This window comes from Rattus norvegicus, chromosome X (assembly GCF_036323735.1).
Source record: "Rattus norvegicus strain BN/NHsdMcwi chromosome X, GRCr8, whole genome shotgun sequence".
In the NCBI taxonomy this organism is placed as follows: Eukaryota; Metazoa; Chordata; class Mammalia; order Rodentia; family Muridae; genus Rattus; species Rattus norvegicus.
The window spans coordinates 33790817-33813076 of record NC_086039.1 but is presented as its reverse complement, the minus strand read 5'-3'; the positions used below and the strand labels follow the sequence as shown (position 1 = coordinate 33813076).

Sequence of the window (22260 nt, the reverse complement as noted above, 5' to 3'; positions counted from 1 at the left end):
TGTTTTGGTTCATTTGTATGGTTCAATGTTGTCACTTACCATAATAACCCAAGGTTAGGCAATGTGGCATACACATTTTATCCCAGCACTCAGGAGTGCAAGGGCAGGTGGATCTCTGTGAGTTTGAAGCCAGGCTGGTTTACGTAGTGAGTTTCAGCGAAGCCAGGGTTACATAGTAAGACCCTATCTGGGAAAAACAAAACAACTACAAGCTCAAACTCAAACCCTGTGCCATATTGCTTTTGTGTGTGACATGTTATAATTTAAATCTCCTAGAACTGCTTAGATCATTTTAGTCAGTTGTGTAGATAGGGGCTCTCTATATCAGATCACTTTTGTATTTTCTGCGATGCAAGGTATACATATTGGATCATTGTGTTTCAATGAAAATGGAATTAAAAACAAAAGCAAAAGGAAAATGCTGTCATAAAAGAAAAAGGAAATTCCAAGTGGAGCAGAACACAAAACAGGGTTAACTCAGGCAGAGAGGCAAGAACACCAGCGCATGTGCTGCTTGTGGAGTTGGTGACAGCCAGAGGCAGCAACTGGTTCTCCCAGCAGTGAGGGCTCCATTACTATAATTGTATGCCCAGAGGTACAAGCTTCCCATTTCCAGGGTAGGGGATGCTGTGGGCTTTCCCATGACATCTAGTCTCACATACACATGCTTCAGCTGATGTGCATGCTAGCTGCTGATGTCTCATTGCTACATTTCTGCCTGGGAATTGCACTCTGTGCCAGGAAATTCACTTTCCCAAAGTTGTGCTTCCTACTCAGGAACAATCCTGATAACTCTTTGCTGATTTCAGAACAATCCTGAAGATTTATCCCAACTCCACACCTTCCTGTTGGGTTGACTAGGCTAGGAATACAATTGAATTGTTGACTGCCATCTCCCTTGGCCAGTATTGCTTTTTTCCCCTTCTTAGCTACTCTCTGGCTGTAATTCCTTATCTAATGGCTCAATCTGAAACTCAGGGCCATCACAGAGAGGATTCTTTACCTTGTAGGAATTCCAATTCTGATACTTTGATTTAAAATAAGGGGGACTTTGGTAACTTGAAAGAGCCTCCAGGAACTGTCATAGACATTTGTCATTTCTTGAGATGTCCAGGCACTCCGACCATGGCACCAGTTACATGTGTCACTTTGGCATGATGTAGTTGTCGCCTGCGTAGACTTGTTCTTGGATGTGTTCCATTTGGTTTCTTGTTGGTGTTTGCAGTGGATGACTGCAGGACGAGGCATTCTACATGCTGAGATGCCCTGCTCAGAGGAGCCAGCCCATGGCTTACAGCTCTGGGTGAATTTGAAACGCTCAGAAAAGATGGTGGAGCCTCAGTACCAGGAACTGAAAAGTGAAGAGATCCCGAAACCCAGCAAAGATGGTGTGACAGTCGCTGTCATTTCAGGAGAAGCCTTGGGAATAAAGGTAAGTCATGCCTGTTGGGTGTCTCTGAAACATGAAGTCTATGGTGATATCAGGGTGGATCTATCTTCGTCGTCAGCTCTCACTGACTTTATCATAGTATGTGTCCCTGTGGATAGACTTGCTTCATAGATATCAGGATATGTGCAACTTAAGGGGACCCAGAAATATTTTGCTGTGTGCAAACTCATAGAGTTGAAATGAGAATATAAGAAATTATGAATATAATTATGTTCATATGGAAAATTTGACTGAAAAGCAGTTTTCTAGACATGTCTTAATAATGTGCAGATTTACCCCATTTCTTAACATTTTTTAGTCCAATTTAATACTTTGAATCCTAACTCCCTGCTACTGTGAAGTTACTGCTTTTAAGAGATAGAAACCATGACCAATTTCACTCCATAAAGATTCTTGCAAATGATTTAAGTCCCACTTAGTGAGCAAGGAAAGCACATGACAGGGTTCCATGGTTTTAAGACAAAATTAACTGTAGGGGTTAGAGAGAATGGCTCAGCACTTAAGAGCACTTTCTGCTCTTGCAGAAGACCTAGGTTTGATACCCAGCACCCTCATTGATACACAACCACCTATAACTCCAGTTCCAGAGATTCTGACCCCCTCTTCTGACTTCCACAGACACCACACACATGCAAATACACAAATACAAAATAAAATCTTAAAAAAGTTAGCCGTTCTTACCTGGAGCTGGAGAGATAGCTCAGTGGTTAAAAGCACATTGCTCTTCTAGATGACCCATGGCAAGTTCCCAGCACCCATCTTTGTGACCCAGCTTTAGCTCCTGGGAATCTGGCGACATCTTCAATCCTCCAAGGGCATGTGCACACATAAACAAAAAATAAATCTTTAAAACAATAAGAAAATAAAAAAAAAGTTAGCCGTTTACTTAACTTACATAGGACATACTCTGTATATTTTCTTTATACTGTTTGGGTTAGGGTCTCGCTTTTTAATGAAATAAAATCAATTTAGGAAGGAGGTATGACAAGTTTTGTAGTAATTGCCCACTGGGACAATTTTCTGGGGAGACAAAGGATCTGCACCGCAGCCAATAGGTGGTAATGGTGAGCTTAGTCACAGAACCATGTCGTTGGTGGTGCCTATGAGCTGACTCTGAGATGCAGATATCTGTGCACACGATTTGAAAGGAAGTACGCATAGGGAAACAGTAAATAGAACCCAGACAAAGAAGGAAGGAAACTAAGCAAGATTAGTGTCTCAGGCAAAGCCCACAAGAGAGTAGCTTTAACCAGACTTCACTGGGGACCCTTCAGATTAGCATTGTTCTGACCTACCCCAGACAAGAGATCAAGGTTTTCATACCCCCTCCTAGTTGTTGATTCTGGAGTGAATGACCACTAGGAGGGAGCATGGAAGTAGCCAAGGGAATCTGGTAAAGGCCTGGAGATGTGGCATTTGGCAATGAGAATATTTCAAACTGCTTTGCTACTCACCAGTGAGCAACTGGCACCTATGGCTGTTTTAACAAGCAGTTTAACAGTTCTAGCTTCCTTTCTGTTGCTGTGAGAAAAACGCACTGACCAAAAGCAACTTAGAGAAAGAAGGTTTAGTTCAGTTTCCAGGTCACAGTTCATCACAGAGGGAAATGAGGGAAGGACACCAAGCGGGAACTTAATGCAAAAACTGTGCAGGAATATTGTTTGCTAGCTCCCTCGGGTCATAGTTAGCTAGCTTCTTTTTTTTTCTAGTATTCAGTCTTATTTTACTTTTTTATTTATTCATTTTTATTTATTCACTTTACATTCTTTCATTGCCCATGACTGTCACCTCGCCCACAAGCCTTCCCCCCCCAATTCACCTCCCCTTCTCCTCCGAGTAGGTCGGGGCTCCCCTGGGTATCCTGTCCCCAGCACATCAAGTCTCTGTGAGGATAGGTGCGTCCTCTCCCATTGAGGCCAGACAAGGCATCACAGCTAGAAGAACATATTCTACCTACAGACAACAGATTGGGAGAGCCCCTGCTCCAGTTATTCAGGACCCACATGAAGACCAAGCTGCACATCTGCTACATATGTGCAGAAAGGCTAAGTCCAGCCTATGTGTATTATTTCATTTGTGGTTCAGTCTCTGAGAGCCCCAAGGGTCCAGGTTAATTGACTTTGTTGTTCTTCTTGTGGGGTTCCTATCCCCTCTGGGACCCACAGTCTTTCCTCCTATTCTTCCGTAGGAGTCCCAACCTCCATCCACTGTTTGGCTGTGGGTATCTACATCTGTCTTGAGTTAGCTGCTGGGTGGAGCCTCTCCGGGGACAGCCATGATGGATTCCTATCTACAAGCATAGCAGAGTATCATCAGTAGTGCTAGGAATTAGTTCTTACCCATGGGATGGGTCTCAAGTTGGGCATGTTATCAGTTGGCAGTTACCTCAGCCTCTACTCCATCCCCTGTCCCTAGAATACTTGTAAACAGGTAGAATGGGGGTTGAAAGTTTTGTGGGTGTGCTGGTGTCCCTATCGATCCATTGGAGTTCCTGCCTGTTTATAGATGGTGGTCTCTTCAGGTTTAATATCCTCAATGTTGTGAACTGCAGGTAAGGACACCCCCATTGATTCTTGGGTGTCTCCCTTATCCAAGGTCTCTGTCTTTTCCTGTAGATGCCCCCTACCTCCTCACCCCCATCAGTTGCAGATTTCCATCCATTCTCGTGGTCATCTGGCCATGCTTCCTGTCCTATCCCACACCGGCTCCTGAACACCTCCATTCCCCTCCCCATCCCTCTTCCCACCCACTTTCCTCCCTCCTTCTGACTCTTATGATTATTTTAAGATTATTTAACTCTTATGATTATTTTCCTTCTGAATGATATTCAAGCCTCCTCACATGGGTCTCCTTTCTTGTTTAGCTTCTTTGGGTCTGTGGAATGTAGCATGGATATCCTGTATTTTGTAGCTAATATCCACTTATAAGTGAGTACATACCTTCGAGACTGGGTTATTTTACTCAGAATGATATTCATAAGATCTCTCCATTTGCCTGCAAAATTCATGATGTCTTTGTTTTTAATAACTGAACCGTATTCTATTGTGTAGAAGTACTACATGTTCTTTATCTGTCCTTCAGTTGAAGGACATCAAGGGTATTTCCAGTTTCTGACTATTATAAATAAGGCTGCTATGAACATAGTTGAACATGTGTCTTTGTGGAATGGTGGAGCATCTTTTGGGTATATACCCAGGAGTGATATAGCTGGGTCTTGAGGTAGAACTGTTCTCAGCTTTCTGAGAAACCACCAAATTGATTTCCAAAGTTGTCATATAACTTGCACTCCCACCAGCAATGGAGGAGTGTTCCCCTGATCCACATCCTCACCAAGATGTGCTATCTCTTGATTTTTTTTTTTGTCTTAGCACGTTCTAAAATAGAACCTCAGAGTTGTTTTGGTTTGCATTTCCTTGATGACTAAGGACTTGGAACATTTCTTTAAGTGTTTCTGGCCCATTTGAGATTACTCTGTTGAATTTTTTGTTTAGCTCAGTGCCCCATTTTTTAATCGGGTTATGTGGGTGGTTGGTGTCTAATTTCTTGAGTTCTTTATAAGTTTTGGATATTAGCCCTCTGTCACATGTAGGGTTGTTGAAGATCCTTTCCCAATTTGTAAGCTGCCGTTTTGTCTTGTTGACAGTGTCCTTTGCCTTACAGAAACTTCAGTTTCGTGAGGTCTCATTTATCAATTGTTGATCTTAGAGCCTGAGCCATTAGTGTTCTGTTCAGGGGTTGTGTCCTGTGCCAATGAGTTCAAGGCTATTCCATACTTTCTCTTCTATCTGATTTACTGTTGAGAATCTTGATCCACTTGGAATTGAGGTTTGTGCAGGGTGATAAATATCAACCTATTTTCATTCTTCTACGTGCAGACATCCAGTTAGACCAGCACCATTTGTTGAAGAAGCTTTTTTTCCCCATTTTATGGTTTTGGCTTCTTTGTCAAAAATCAAGTGTCCATAGGTGAGTGGCTCTTTAATTCTGCCCATTGATTGACCTGTCTATCTCTGTATCCGTGTCATGTACTTTTTATCACCATTGCTCTGTAGCACATTAGCTAGCTTCCTTATATAGCCCAGGACCACCTTTCCAGGGAATGGTGCTGCTGGTGGGCTGGGCTCTCCTTCATCAATTCACAATCAAGACAATCTCCCTTATTCATGCCTACTGAGCAATGTGATCTGGGTGATTCCTCGATTGAGCTTCACTTCCTGATTAACTCTCGGTGCTGTCAAGTTGATAGTTTCAGCTAACTATGACATTTGGTAAATTTTGATTATATTATGTGCATGTGAGCATTATGGCTTGTCAGTGGCAACTAAATAATTACTCAGTAACACACATTGCACAATTACTAGGTAGGCTTGGATTGTTGTCTGGAATCCATTATTTGTTTGTTTGTTTTGTTTACCTTGCATTATAACCACAGCTTTGGATTTGCAACACACATAGGTCTATGTTTACTTTTATTTGTGTTTCTAGTACACAGAGAAATAATTGAAGGGTGAAAACAGTGTTCAGTCTGTAGTGCAGTTGGAAATTGCTTTTCTTTGTGCTTCTATGACTAATTTGTGTTTGTTCATCAAGCCTGGAGCCTTTTCTTTTCAGCGTTTTTGAAGTTTTCTCCACTTCTTTGTGAAGAGGAGAGTTAAGACCTTGTGAGCTCTTCTGATAAAAGGCCAGAGACCATCACTAAAGTGCCCCAGGCAAGAACACGAGTGAAATTGGCAAACTTTCTCCCTATGTATTTTTTTTCTTCTAGTACCGATTTCCAGGACTCTAAAGTTCTAGGGAAATTGAGGTAGAAGTTGGAGGGTATTAGGCTCCCTCTCCACTTCTACCAAAGCACAAGACTTTGTCTGGTTGAGTCTATTAAAATTGCCTGGGAGATTCTATTTAGAAGACAGATGTGATGAAACATGACTGCAATCCCAGTGTCAGGTAGGCTGAAGCAGGAGGAATCATGAGTTTGAGACAGGCTGGAGTATACAGTGAAAAACTGTCTAACCTTGTATCCCAAAAGAATGTGTCTGTCTGCAGAAAAAAAAGAGAGAAGTCAAACTGGTGAATTACTAAATAAGCAAAGCCTTCAATTGTTTGGCTGTGTGTCTGCCTCAGTGACGGCATGCTGCTCAAGGAAGGCAGAACACAATCAGACATATGGGTCCCAGCCTGTATTTCTCCAGGTGAGAACAGCAGGAGGCTGGGACAGATGCTGTGGTTCTTAGTCCCCTGTGTACCCACACACCACTTGGGACCTTGAGGAGTTGAGAGTGGTGGTCTAAGAGTACCTTCCGTGCCAGGCAGGAAAGGGGTGACTCGAGTCCAAGATGGGGAGAAATCCAGTTTAGTTCTGAGCTGAAACTACTGAGGGCCTGAAAGAGAGAAGGCCTTCTCCGGGAGAGGGAGATTTAGGCATGGTTCTTTACAATGAAGGCCCTCCCCCTTGATGAAGGAGATGGTCCTTGCTTGTCCAAACTGCTTTATTTTTATGATGGATGTGAATGCATCTGTATTACTCAGGGTGAATCAGGGGTTAAATACCTTCTTCAGGAAGGGATGCCCAGGAAGGGAAGTTCATTGGCTAAACACTTGTGGCCTATTTAGATACTTTATTAGCATGGAGAACGCTTAGGTTTTTATGCTACAAGATGGGTTGCCATGGTCCTCCCAGGGATGTCATGGTTCCATGTTCCAGGACAGCTCCTGGATGGGAGCTGGTTCCAGCACCTGCTATTCTCAATCATGAGATCCCCCAGGGTTTTTGAACCTGCTTCAGTCTTACCAGTTCTTCTGTCTAATGGCATGGTCCATGTGCCCTACAAGCAATATCATAAATTCTTAGAGTTTGCAATGGTGTTTCATTTATAGAAAACTCAGAGAAGTTTTGAGGTTGAATTCCATTCCAGTTATCAACAGGTGGGCATTTTAAAGCACATTCAAGCTGTAGACTATACGATGCTGCAATTTCAGCCAAGGCTTGGAGACCAGAAGTAATGTTTTACCTTTGTGAAACGATGCATTGGTAGAGCTGGCCTTGCTCATTTCATTTTGTTGAATAATAAATTTCTGAAGTATATTATATTCTCCAGAGAACATAATCAGCTTTATTTTGAGAGCAATTTATTTATTTAATCGTTTATTTATTTATTTATTTATCTATTTATCTATTTATTATGTATAGTGTCCTGCCCAAATGTATGCCTGCAGGCCAGAAGAGGGCACCAGATCTCATTACAGATGGTTATGAGCCACCATGTGGTTGCTGGGAATTGAACTCAGGACCTCTGGAAGAGCAGACTGTGCTCTTAACCACTGAGCCATCTCTCTAGCCCTTGAGAACATTTTTGTAAAAAGGACCTATCGGAACCTTGAGCAGCATTGATTTTCTAGAAGTACTTCTGGTCCATGGCTACTTGTATGGACTTTGGTGACAGACCAGGTGACACACTTCACCATGGGCTGTGTGGTTTTAAGGATATGACTTGATTTTCAAGACTCAGTTTTGCAAACACTACATAAGTGGTAGCTGTTGATATTAATATTTCGATTGTTTTATGTCTAATTCGATAGAAACTGGGTGAAGAATTATATATTCTATCAATGCTAAAGAATTTGGGTTTTGCAGTTAAAAGGTAATTAATCTGCTTCAAAGTAAGGACAGAAATGGTCTAGAGCTACCATAAAGACACACCACGAAGATTATTTGGGGGCTACAGAGAGAGTGGTTAAGAACATGAACTGCTCTTACATAGGATCTGTGTTTGATTCCCAGTATGCACATCAGATGGTTATAACTGCTTGTAACTCTAGCTCCATGGGATCTGATGCCTTATTCTAGTCTCTGAGGTTATGTGCACGCATACATATAAAAATTAAAATGGGGGCTGGGGATTTAGCTCAGTGGTAGAGCGCTTACCTAGGAAGCGCAAGGCCCTGGGTTCGGTCCCCAGCTCCGAAAAAAAAAGAACCAAAAAAAAATTAAAATGAAAAACGATTCTTTTAAGCTAGATTACAGTTTGATACTGAGAGTATACCTTTTCAGAGATTGATCTACTTATAACCAACATAGGCTCACCAACAACTTCCCTTTTTATAGCTAACCTATCTGGAAAGTTTGTCCACTGCTGCCATGCACTTGACCTTACTATTCATATGGATTGCCTGGCAGATTTGGACAAAGGGTAGATTCCTGTGTAGCAGATCTGCAGTGAGGTCTGAGATCGCACAGGTCTAACAGGCTTCTGAGTGGTTCAGTGCTGTAGCTCAGGAACCAATCAGTAGTCTGTAATGGGCTTGACGTCTAGGCCAGGGCAATATGCTCATCCTTAGGATGTTTGGCTTGGTTCTTGTAGATAAATGATTCAATCCCATGATTTCTAGCAAACCCTATGTAAACACTGTGGACTTGAATACTTATGTCTACAAAACAAAATGTGAAGATGCTGCGAGCCTTACCCTTAGCCAAACCATCTTTTTAATACACCCAAAGGTAACTGTGTCCATTTTCCCCAGGTCGTTTGTGTCTAAGCATTTGTTCAGCCCTTGAAATGCCATAGGCAATTTTGAGCAAGATTCTGCCAGGACAACATAGTCTGAAATAAATGTTGAAATGGGAGAGAAAAAAATGGGATGGTTTGAATACTTTCTGTCACTTTTGAAAGGACACAGTTGCATGTTTGCTTCATGAGAGTATGCAATTTTCCAAGTCCCAATTCCATCCTTAGCAAGCCAATCCACTATATTTATTGCCAGATCCTTTTGGAACACAATGTTGTTTCCCTCGATGCCTCTATTTGACTCCTGCTGCTCTACATTCCGTTGTGTCAAAAACAAACCTTGAGGAGGTCAGAGAAAGACAGTCTGAAGCCAGATGGCCAGGGTTCAAGGCTAGCTCCACTACTGAAACACACTGGAGAACTTAAATAGTTTAGCTGGCTAAACCTCAGGTTTCTAAATCTGTAAAATGGAAATAGCCAGGGTACCTACCGAAGAGAGACTTTAAGGGTGATATAAATTGATTATATACTCGTGTGGGGGGGGGCGTGTGTGTGTGTGTGTGTGTTGGCAAAGAATAAGTCCTAAATGGAAATTCGATATAATCCTGTTTATCTATTTTCATGCCCTTTCTAAACCTGTAGACAATGTTCATGTGGCTTACAGATACAACATAGTCTCCTTTTGAATGGGCAAACTCATGTAATCACAGGCTGGATGACTTCATTTAAAAAGCCATGTAACCAAAGGAATTTGCTATGTATCTAACATAACTTACTCCAATCATTTTGTATTCTACCTGTGTTCCCATTTCAGAGGAAATTTGAGTTCTTAGATTCTATTCTGCGCCTTTGCCATGAACCTCTTCCCTTAAGCTTTGCTTACCTGAGCTTCCCTCTGTCTCTTTAGTGATGTGGGCAGGGTTGTTTCTCCGTGGAAGCTACCCTTTCTTTCCCAAGCTCAAAAGAATGAGTTTACCAAGTGGCATTTTAAAAGTTATTGCATGTGGAAGATGGGTCACATATGCATGCCTTTTTGCTGCTGTTTTGTTTATTTGTGTGTTTTGCCTTTCAATTCCAGCAAGTTCATGGAGCTAGCCTGACAAATACTCTCTTCCTGACAGGGATTAGGTGGGGCAGTGGGTTTCTGACACAGGGAGCCTGACAGAACAAGCTCCAGCTGGCCTAGAGAGCAAGCAAAAGAGAGCTTGCTCAGGAAGGAATCCTCCCTCCCACCCTATACATATAAACCAGAACTCTGTTACAGCTTAGCGAATCTGTGACTCTAGATCTGTAGGTATTTAACACACATTCCCTTTGAGCTACAAGTGGGTAGATAAACTTTAGATTGTTCTATGGCTTTTTTTTTATTAACTTGAGTATTTCTTATATACATTTCGAGTGTTATTCCCTTTCCCGGTTTCCGGGCAAACATCCCCCTCCCCCCTCCCCTTCCTTATGGGTGTTCCCCTCCCAACCCTCCCCCCATTGCCGCCCTCCCCCCACCAGTCTAGTTCACTGGGGGTTCAGTCTTAGCAGGACCCAGGGCTTCCCCTTCCACTGGTGCTCTTACTAGGATATTCATTGCTACCTATGAGGTCAGAGTCCAGGGTCAGTTCATGTATAGTCTTTAGGTAGTGGCTTAGTCCCTGGAAGCTCTGGTTGCTTGGCATTGTTGTACATATGGGGTCTCGAGCCCCTTCAAGCTCTTCCAGTTCTTTCTCTGATTCCTTCAATGGGGGTTCTATTCTCAGTTCAGTGGTTTGCTGCTGGCATTCGCCTCTGTATTTGCTGTATTCTGGCTGTGTCTCTCAGGAGCGATCTACATCCGGCTCCTGTCGGTCTGCACTTCTTTGCTTCATCCATCTTGTCTAGTTGGGTGGCTGTATATGTATGGGCCACATGTGGGGCAGGCTCTGAATGGGTGTTCCTTCAGTCTCTGTTTTAATCTTTGCCTCTCCCTTCCCTGCCAAGGGTATTCTTGTTCCCCTTTTAAAGAAGGAGTGAAGCATTCACATTTTGATCATCCGTCTTGAGTTTCATTTGTTCTAGGGATCTAGGGTAATTCAAGCATTTGGGCTAATAGCCACTTATCAATGAGTGCATACCATGTATGTCTTTCTGTGATTGGGTTAGCTCACTCAGGATGATGTTTTCCAGTTCCAACCATTTGCCTACGAATTTCATAAACTCGTTGTTTTTGATAGCTGAGTAATATTCCATTGTGTAGATGTACCACATTTTCTGTATCCATTCCTCTGTTGAAGGGCATCTGGGTTCTTTCCAGCTTCTGGCTATTATAAATAAGGCTGCAATGAACATAGTGGAGCACGTGTCTTTTTTATATGTTGGGGCATCTTTTGGGTATATGCCCAAGAGAGGTATAGCTGGATCCTCAGGCAGTTCAATGTCCAATTTTCTGAGGATCCTCCAGACTGATTTCCAGAATGGTTGTACCAGTTTGCAATCCCACCAACAATGGAGGAGTGTTCCTCTTTCTCCACATCCTCGCCAGCATCTGCTGTCCCCTGAGTTTTTGATCTTAGCCATTCTCACTGGTGTGAGGTGAAATCTCAGGGTTGTTTTGATTTGCATTTCCCTTATGACTAAAGATGTTGAATATTTCTTTAGGTGTTTCTCAGCCATTCGGCATTCCTCAGCTGTGAATTCTTTGTTTAGCTCTGAACCCCATTTTTTAATAGGGTTATTTGTTTCCCTGCGGTCTAACTTCTTGAGTTCTTTGTATATTTTGGATATAAGGCCTCTATCTGTTGTAGGATTGGTAAAGATCTTTCCCAATCTGTTGGTTGTCGTTGTGTCCTAACCACAGTGTCCTTTGCCTTACAGAAGCTTTGCAGTTTTATGAGATCCCATTTGTCGATTCTTGATCTTAGAGCGTAAGCCATTGGTGTTTTGTTTAGGAAATTTTTTCCAGTGCCCATGTGTTCCAGATGCTTCCTTAGTTTTTCTTCTATTAGTTTGAGTGTGTCTGGTTTGATGTGGAGGTCCTTGATCTACTTGGACTTAAGCTTTGTACAGGGTGATAAGCATGGATCGATCTGCATTCTTCTACATGTTGACCTCCAGTTGAACCAGCACCATTTGCTGAAAATGCTATCTTTTTTTCTATGGCTTTTTTTAAGTATGGAAGTGTTTACATATTTAGGATGCCATGTTAAACTGGAAAAGGGTATGTGTGAGAGAAAATGACCAGAAATGAACGAAGAACTTGAAATTGGCACGAAGATGTCAGCAATACAACAAAACAGAGAAGGACATAGAGTCTTTAAAGGGCCTTTAAACACAATTGCCTTGGCTGTAAATGCGGTTATAGTTTGAAGACAGAAAGAATATTTTTTTCAAATTTCAAGACTTGAAGTTTCATTGTGTAGTTTCATTGTTTATGTTCATATTATACATTAATACATTGTATTTATTACTAAAGAAACAAATGTGTCCAATTGTTAATGTCTTAGAAGTGAAGATTTTCAGTATAAGAAAAATGGATATGAATGTAAACAGGCTAAGAAAATAGTATATATAGTATCCAAGGTCAAATTAAACATCAAATAGACATTTAAAAAGTAAATGTCCACCTTTGAGCAGTTTATGGAAACCCAATATAATTTATCACTTTAGTAATCTAAGACTGTTACTTTAAAGATTTATTTGTTTATTTTTATGGGATTTTTTAAATGTACATTTCAAGTGTTATCCCCTTTCCTGGTTTACTGTCCATAAACCTCCTATTCCATCTCCCCTACCCCTTCTTCTATGAGGGTGTTCCCCCACCCATCCACCCACCACTTCCCACCTCCCCACCCAGATTTATTTATTTTCCACTGCTCTGGGACCTCAACCTAGAGCCTTAGTTTTGAGCACTCTACAATACTATCAGCTCCCCCATGACTTTTAGTGATGCAAAGTTTGTCTCGTTTTGCTGTTTTCACTAGCTTTTATTTACAATGATTTTTCTTTTAGGATTAACACAATTAGATGTATGGTAATTGCTTTAAAATGCTACACTCTAAAAGATCACAATCACTATATTGAATTATGGTTGAATTTCTCCTCTGAAAATGTAAAGAAGTGCATTGCCGTGAGTAGGTGGGGGCAAGAGATGAAAAGAATTACTATAATGGGGCATTCTGTTGACAGAGAGGAAGTGAGGGAACATGTTACTGGGGAGAAACATTGAAACGTGCTATAGAAAATGGAATTTTGGAGCTCAGTAATTTCTTTTGCTTGCTACTGCTCATTAAGAAGAAACTCAGAAATCTCCCCTTTCATGTAGTCTTGCCAACTACCACAGACCTAGAAGCATCTTGACTTCTGTCCAGATCCATGGCTGCCCCATCTTCACAACTCAGAACAGTTTTGGCTATTTCATTTACCTCTCCCATTTCTCTCTTCATCCAGCCATTAGATACCTGCTTTGTATACATTGTATATGCTCGAGATATGATGTGAATGAGCTATATCCACAAGCTTCAAAAAAAAAAAAAAAACCAAAAACCTCACAGTTAGGGTGCAGAAAGAAGCCAGTGACATCAGTAGTGTAGTATGACATGTGAAACAATTAAAAAGACCAGACATAAAAGTTCCATGATTAGCCAGAGCAAAGAGGATTAATTCTGCGTCTGTGGATAGAGGGAGAGAGGGAAGAAAACAGAAAGGATGGGGATTTTGTGTCTTAGAGTGGCTTGTATAAAAGACTTAGATGTGGGCTGGGGAGATAATTCAATACATGAAGTGCAAGTATGCTGACTCAAATTCAACCTCCAAACCCCCCCTAAAAATGCTGGGCATGGGGGTTGGGGATTTAGCTCAGTGGTAGAGCGCTTGCCTAGGAAGCGCAAGGCCCTGGGTTCGGTCCCCAGCTCTGAAAAAAAAAAAAAAGAAAAGAAAAAAGAAAAAATGCTGGGCATGGTGCTATACCTTCCTGCAGTCTCAGAACTGGGGAGGTGGAGACAAGTGGATCCCTAGTTCTCATTGGCCAGCCCGTCTAGTCTATTTGGAAAACCTCGAGTCCCAGTGAGAGATTCTGTCTCAAGAAATAAGGTAGATGGTATTTGTGGAGAAACAACACCTGAGACTGTTTCTGGCCTCCAGAAGCACACATTTGCTTGTGCATCCTCCACGTATGTGAACCTGTGTGCAAACACACCACTCACACACACACACACACACACACACACACACACACACACACACACACACCAATTAGGGGTAAGAAAGTAAAATGGAAAACTGCTTGGGAAAGTAATAGGGGCTACGTAGGTAACCAGGTATCGGTGAGTTGTGAATGGGAAAGAAAGGAGATAATTTAACTGAAGTAAGTTTAAGTACGACCGTATTGATCCTAAGACTGACATTAATTGTATATGTTTCTGTATCCTTCTCTTCCATTGCTCTATATGGTTGGGAGAATGATCTGTGATGGCCACACTTTGGTTTTGAATGAGCAACTTTATTAAGTATGTTTCAAGCTAAAGAAAAATAACAACAAAAGATTGATAGATGGATTGATGGATGGATGGATGGATGGATGGATGGATGGATGGATGGATGGATGGATGGGTGGATGGGTGGATGGATGGAGAGAGAGAGAGATAGAGAGAGAGAAAGAGAGAGAAAGAGAGAGAGAGAGAGAGAGAGAGAGAGAGAGAGAGAGAGAGAGAGAGCAAGAGAGAGAGCGAGCAAAACACTATCAAATTAATGACTGGCCAGTCAAAATATCCAGAAGAAATTGACTGTGAAAAGCCCCACTGAGGCTTCCAGCTGGTGTTCTCCATTGAGTGTCAGACAGTGCAGTGTCAGCCTCAGATGACACTTCTGAGAAGAAGAACAAATGGCAACATAGAACTGATGTCATCGAACTGGATGCTCTCAAAATCCACTAGAATCTACTGAATTCCAGATTGAATTTTCTTTCCAGGGATGAGGCTCCCATGGTTGAATGTTTGGCTTTTCTTTCCCATTGTAGACACTTACACATCATGGAATAGACAGTAGTAACCTCTGTTGGAGATCATTTAACTCCGTTCTTTTCTCAAGCACACAGTGATGTTATTAGCCTTAGCTGCTTGCTGCTTTTCCCTTTCTGTATCACAGAGACAGGGGGCCAACCTGACTTAAGGAGGGGGGCAGGGCCGTAGGACACTTGACATAATGTGCTTGGATCTGAAGTTGGGAGAAGAGCCACTTCCAGAGCTAGGTTCTCAGCAACCTCAAACAGTACATGACAATTTGCCGATACAATATATGTCACATTCAGAGTTGATTTGAATAGCCTTGAGGTTCAGATGGGCATGGCCCTCAGCATGCTCTGTCTACTCTGATTGCATTTGTGATAGCGTGAAGCTCTTCGGTTTACAGGAGCTCCTCAAATAGGCCAGGTGGTCCCAACCGATGCTCAGCTTCATGCCACAGAAAGGCGAACACTTGGCTTTGATTTGGTGTTAAGAATAGGCAAAATTAGGCTGCCAGTATTTTTAGAAAAAAAAAAAAAAGAGAACATCAAAGATATGCACCCAACAACTTCAAAGAGCTTGACCTATGGTAGGCAGCCACAGTTGGCACATCACTTGGAGTTAGGAATGTTCAAGTAAACAATGGTCAAGATCTGTTTAAATTAGCTGTACAAAAGGTTACTCTTGCCCAGGGCAGCCTACTCACCCCAGAAATACCATTGTTGGTGTGCACTAGTGTGCCAGATGTTCTTATTTCTTCAAGATGTCCCTGTGACCTAATCACCTAGGAAGTACATTCCATCAGTGTTGACAAGCCCAGTTCTAACAACAACAGAAGAATAGATGGTAAAGTCAGAGGTTACATTCTATAGCTTTCATATAACCTTGTCCTTACTGGGAGGCTTATAAATTTGCAGGAAAATTTAGGCTAAAAGACTATAAAAGAAAGCTCTAAAGAACCAAGATACTACCTTTCATAAAGGCAAGTGGGCATGTTAGCATTTCATTGCCCTCACGCTGATGACTGTCAAAGCTTACGTTTTTAAAATGTAATGAGTCTTTCCTCAGGAACATATTAAAGATTTTTTTTAACTAAAGCCAAAAGTATAGGTCAGCTGCAAAATGTTGTCTTCAGGCTCCTGCATGAGGCATTAAAAGCTGAGGTTCATGACATGATATCAAGCCAAGAGAATAACTATAAATACAGCACTTCTTCTCGACTGGGGCAATTCTTAATTGTTTGATAAACTTATACTAAATGTAATTAGTCAAATCAGTGCCAGATATAATGCTTTTTACTTGAAGCATTAGACTTTAGTGACATGTTGTTGCTATCTCAACATGTCAAAATTTTAATCTACTACTATAAATAGGAAATAAGTAATTCAAATATCTTAAAATTTTAAATCAAATGTGCTATAAAGCATTGAAGTTGAAACTATATTCTTAAAAAGAGGGAATATTTTGGCTATAAACCCATAGGGAATCCTTTCCGCATCTACTGCAAATCCAGAGGCATTCTCCTAGCTTAAAAAGATGAGATGAGGAAAAAGAGTACACTTGCTATTACTGGAAGGTATTCTAAAAACATTCAATAAAAGTGAAAAGGACTTACCAGGGGGAAAATATATACAGTCAGCTCATCTGATCTCAGCTAACATGTATTGTGGGACACCTATGAAGGTATGGGGAGAATGGTAGGGTGACAACATCAAGGAGCTGTGAAGGCTCACTGAGAGAGCCAGACACATTAGCTGTAAAAATGAGTGTGCTGTGATGAGCTTGTAGACTACTGAATGTGTTGAGCCCATCAGAAGGCAGAATAGGAGGCTCTGTCCAATATAAGGGTCAAGTAAAGCAGGATCAAGCCTAAAAGAGAGAACTAACCTGGCAGGTGAGTGTGAGAGGGGCTGGGAAGATGGCTCAGTTGGTAAAGTGCTTGCTGTGCAAGCCTGAGGAGCTAAGTTTGATCTCCTCGACGGAAACAAACAAGCAAACGAAGTGGCCATCGGTTGGAGAGGTGGCTCAGCCTTCAAGAGTCCCGTGTTGGGAGGCTCACGGCCACTTGCAAGTCCAGCTCTAGGGGCGTTGCAGAACACCTTCTCGAAATTAACGTAAATCTTCAAAAGAGATACCCCTGTAATGTGAACACTGGGAAGATGGAGACAGGAACATCTGTGGGATTTGCTGGCTAGCCAGTCCAGCTGAATCAGTGAGCTTTAATTTCACTGAGAATTCTGTCTCGGAAAATAAGGTGGAAAGCAGTTAAAGAAGTCATTCAGTCTTGACCTCTGGCTTCTATGTGCATGTTTAGACATCCATACTGTCACCAAGCTGGGAACACACACACAACACACACACACACACACACACACACACACACACACACACACACGAAGACACACATGCACATACATACATATGCTCACAAGAAGCATAGGGGGGCAGCACAATTAAGGAGCTTCTTTGCCATGGTGTGAGGCAGTGTTAAACTGATGTTCAGAATACACATTTCTTGTCTCAGGCATGAAAACTGGTCAAGTTATCATCCTTTTCACGTAAAACTACCTGGCAGCTTGTTCTCATGTGTGTGAGAACCTTTCATTTGGGAATATAGCTGTTCCACACGGAGTGCAGCTTCCGTTGATTCATGTCTAGGATCACTGGGAAAGTGACCAATTCTAATTTCCCTTTCTTTTGAAATTCTCAACGTCCCCTTGTTCTTTTTCCATATCAACAGTCAGGATTAACATTATGAAAGGAAACCATGATGGTCATAAGGGTTTTTTTTCTTGGATCAACGATAAATAGTAACTCAAGAGATCTCAATGTTTCTCTTTGAAGGAAACCAATGCGAAGTCCACAGCAAGGATCTTTTCCATAAAACCTTCAAGCACCTGCATCTGGTTAGCGTCCGTCTCATCTTATTCTCTGACATGAATGCTGGCTTCATCATCCTGACCTCTTTCCATGCTTCTCTAATTACAAATAAGTGTTCCACAAGAAGGTGGGAGAGCTGGGTTGTGGAAAGGAGGAAGAAAAACAGCCAATCGTCTCTGGGCCTTTCCATCCTTTTGGCACTGGGTTTTCTTTTTCTTTTTTAAGTTCTGTTCTCTTCTGCCCTTCCTCTTTCCTCCCCTCCCTGGCACTTCTTTCTTTTTGAGGCAAGGACTTCTGCACTGAACTTAAACTCCCTACATAATCAAGAAAGATTTCAAGCTCCTATTCCCCTCCCCACCATGTGCCACATTTTGCATATTTGGGTATCCAGCAATGCATTCATTTTTATGCTATGCTTGGATTTAGTCTTTGCTAGGCAAGCACTCTTTCAACTGAGCTACATACCCAGTACATTAGGGGTCTTACAGACTGTCTCACTCCATCCTCACCAATGAGCTCTCTGCCAATTATGTCTTTCTGACTGCCTTCTTCTTCCAATTAGCTTCCCTTTCTGGCAGTGGCATGTCTGTCTGTCAGAAATCAGTACTTGCCAACATTGCTTTCTATCATGGGAGACTTCGAATGTCTGGGACTAACTAACCAAAACTTGGCTGAGATACTGATTTGAAGCCATCTGGTACTTATCAGTCTAAAAGAGGGTTTGAGCAAGAGTTTCTGGTGAGTGTCACCAAACATTTGCATTGGTTTTAGCTGGCAGGTTACTTGTCAGTCGGGTAAAAAGAAATGCATTGACAGGGGCCTGGAATTTGAGAGATGTCAAATACAGAGAGCTGAAGAGACCAAAAGAGGATGCTTGTTTTCTTCCCCTTCCGAGTTTAGAATGAGTTAAGACAGAGACTGAGAAAGTAACCACATGGGGATGCAATACACCATCCCCGTTTCCAGTCAAATGTGGATAAGAATGTGGGCTTAAGTGTAAGACTTTGGTGGGTTTTACTACTTCCTCTCCGCTGATTGGTACTCAACAGTACAGGACATGGGGTTCTCATGGATGGATGAGAACCATGTTCCTTGGTGTTATGGTCTGTTATCGACTACCAATTCAGCTCCATACAATCAAGGAGAGAAGAGGGAGGAAAGGAGAGAGGGGGGAAGAGAAGAATGAGAATCTGTGTCTGCTTAAGTGGTTGGTGTAGGTTTGTGTGGTTGGAAAGAATCTAGGGAGGCCTAATACATGTGAAAAATAGGATTGCTACATAATCAAGACTATACCTAGAATTACTGAGCCAATCAGCCAATAATATGATAGACTCAAAAGACTATGGACTGTGTGTTCAGACCTCATCTCTGCATTTTTAGTTATCTCTGTAACCTAGAAGCAAACATTTTAAATAATTCTTCAGCCTTTAATTCTTCATCTTCCCAGTAGAAATGCTATTATATAGCCCTTGAATTATTTGACTGTAGCAGCACTGAGTGTACTTACTAAATATTGGCTTTCCTCCCTCTTATCTATGACTTCCTGCTCCCACATTCCCTTATCACAAGGTGTTACATAGTGACAGACTTTATTGACACGTCTTTCAAACTTCTTGACAAGTGAAATGAAAATGGCTATCAACCTTAATGTGTATATGAAGTACAAGGGTCCAAATCAGACTGCACAATCAAAGTAGCCTACAACTTAAACATTTCCTAATTTTTTGAAACCTTACCAAGAAACTGTTTGTATTTAATAGCGGCTGGGAAATGGAAACATGTATTTGCTCCAATCAATTGGCAGGCTCTGTTCCCAGAAGTAGTTGGCTAACACAAAGGGGATGATTCCCTATTTTTGTGGGCTTTATTTTATTTTGGTTGGGGGGTATTTTCTGTCTTATTGATTTTGTGTTTTGTATATATATATATATATGTGTGTGTGTGTGTGTGTATATATATATATATATATATATATATATATATATATATATATATATAGAACATGATGAAGTTGGGTGGGTGGGGATGTGGGGGAAGAGCTGGAGGAGTTAAGGGAGGGGAAAGAATATGATCAAAATAAATTGTATGAAAAATTTTTAAAGAAAAAAAGACTTGAAGAATAATGTTAAATTATAAGCCACCTCTCCACTTTTAAAATACAATTTCATATCAAATTATATATATATATATATATATATATATATATATATATATATATATATATATATATATATCCTTGTTCTTCTTTGGACCTCATCTTGATACTTTAAAAACTCACACATAAATATTTCTTCATTTTTATTAGAAATATCATAAGCTCAAGAGATATGAGTATTTTAGTACTCAGTATAACCTGCCTCATTTCATGTGTTCTATAGACATAAATGGCTAACTGTGTGGCATCCTATTTACAAACAGGATGGTGGTGTCCTGAATACTTTATATTATCGAGTCTTTTGATTTTGCTTTAACTTGTGTTCTTTGGAAAATAGAGACATAAACAAGTTTTAGGTGTACTTTGTCCTCGTTCTCTTTCTGTTTCAATGTAAAACATTATGGCTGAAAGCAAGTTGGGGAAGAAGGGGTTTGTTTCTGCTCGTGTATCCTGATCACAGTCCCTCACCGAGGAAAGCCAGGGCAGGAACTCATGGAAAGAACCTTGAGGCAGTAACTGAAGTCAAGCCATGAAGGAACACTGCTTGCTGGCTTGCTCTCCAGTCTCTCATTCAGCTGCCTTTCTTACACTTCTCAGGACTTCCTGCCCAAGGGTGGCATTGTCCATAGTGGGCTAGATCCTCACACACCAATTATGAACTAAGAAAATTCTCCATAGACTTACCTACAGCCCAATCTAATGTAGGCTTCTCAAGTAAGGTCCACCTTCTTAAATGACTCTTGTTTGTATCAAGTTGACAACTACACTACACTACACTACACTACACTACACTACACTACACTACACTACACTACACTACACTAACCAATACACGCTTCCAGGGCAGTATGAGCAAGAAGAAAGGAAGTGAGACAGAGACAGCTATATAAAATGCCCATTTAAAACACAATGTCTCAGAACTTTTGAAATGTGTGAGAACAAAAAATGTAACTGTTGTTTTACACCTTTCAACCTCTTTTGGTCAACGATTGGCCTGTCGGGGAATGGGGATTCTTTGCTCCTCTGATCTGTATCCCCTAGCCTCATTTGATAGCTTCTGAAGAAACTACAAACGACACCTGTGGTTTAACTTTTTTACCAAAATCTAGGTGTGGAAGGATTCGGAACCTCAGTAAGTTACTCAGGCCAAGGAGCTGCCATGGTTTCCACCTCTGCAAGGGCAATTGAGGTTATCAGAACTTAGTGGTCACAGGGGAGGGACCATATGAGTGTGTGGCAATAGTGGCAACACAGTAGGGGCAACAACCAAGGGCCCAGAACTACTGAGGCTGAGAGGCCCAGCTGAGGAGCACCATGTGTTCACTCATATTCTGCCCACATGATGAGGAAGGATATTGACAGTTTACCAACCTGCCCAGGGTTGCTTATGGAGTAGATAATAGAATGTGAATTTTAACTATATGGCCTTATTTTAGAGACTGACCATGAGCTTACAATGGGTCCTAACATGTTCAGCGTGCCACAAAACCAATCAGATTTTCATCTAAGTGTACATGTCAGCTGCTGTGGAAACTTTAAAGATAGCGTGGGGGGAGAGATGAATGTTGTAGGGCTCAGAGAAAAAATATTGATCCATGTGGATCTTTGTGAAGTGGCCAACCACTTCCTACTTGATGGAGAACTCATGAGCAGCTTCCCACTGTAACCCAGAAATAAGCACTTGCCTCTTCCCCAGATCCCATCTATTCAGCATATTTGGTAATTATTTTTCAGGTTCTGGGAGATGTTGATGAATAACAGAAAATTTCCACTGCGCAATTGATAGTTTTGGAAGTGATTGAAATGGTTATTTCATTTTGAATAGGTTGGTGTGCTAAGGTTGGGGATCTGGTGACTGGTCAAGGAAGAGAGACATCTTCATGATAGGTGGCAACTCAGAGAGTCTATTTGGGAAGTGTTGGGCAGGGTTACACGAGGAGGGAACTCCTTCCTAACTGAAAAGTTTCCAGGGACAATGGCATGAGGCCACCACCCAGAAGGGAAATAAAACAAGAGGATTCCTGAGTAAGTGATGAAAAGCTGAAAGGAGACTTAGGTGGTCAAATGATGTCCAGTCAGGCAAAGCATCTGGATGTGAAGTTCTATAGTATTGTGGGGCCTTTAGACCAATGGGTACAGGATTGGTCTTGCTGCTGGCTAACAGTGGTTGGGTGCTCTTTGGCCAGAAGATACTCAGGGTAGCTGTGCTGCATAGCATATAAAGTAGGTAGGTTTCAGATGGCTGAAAATGCTTTAAAACTATTTGACGTTTCATAATGTGAGTTTGGCACCAGTGTGTATTTG

General features: G+C 41.5%; 1 protein-coding gene across 2 annotated transcripts in view; it reads left to right on the top strand.

The window, feature by feature from the left end:
• Pir (pirin) overlaps positions 1-22260 on the top strand; it is a 110622-nt gene that overhangs the window by 37973 nt on the left and 50389 nt on the right. For both annotated transcript variants that reach the window (NM_001009474.1, XM_039099890.2), the window contains one exon: positions 1226-1432. In NM_001009474.1, the coding sequence (NP_001009474.1) occupies positions 1226-1432 (207 nt within the window). The remainder of the gene's footprint in view (positions 1-1225; positions 1433-22260) is intronic.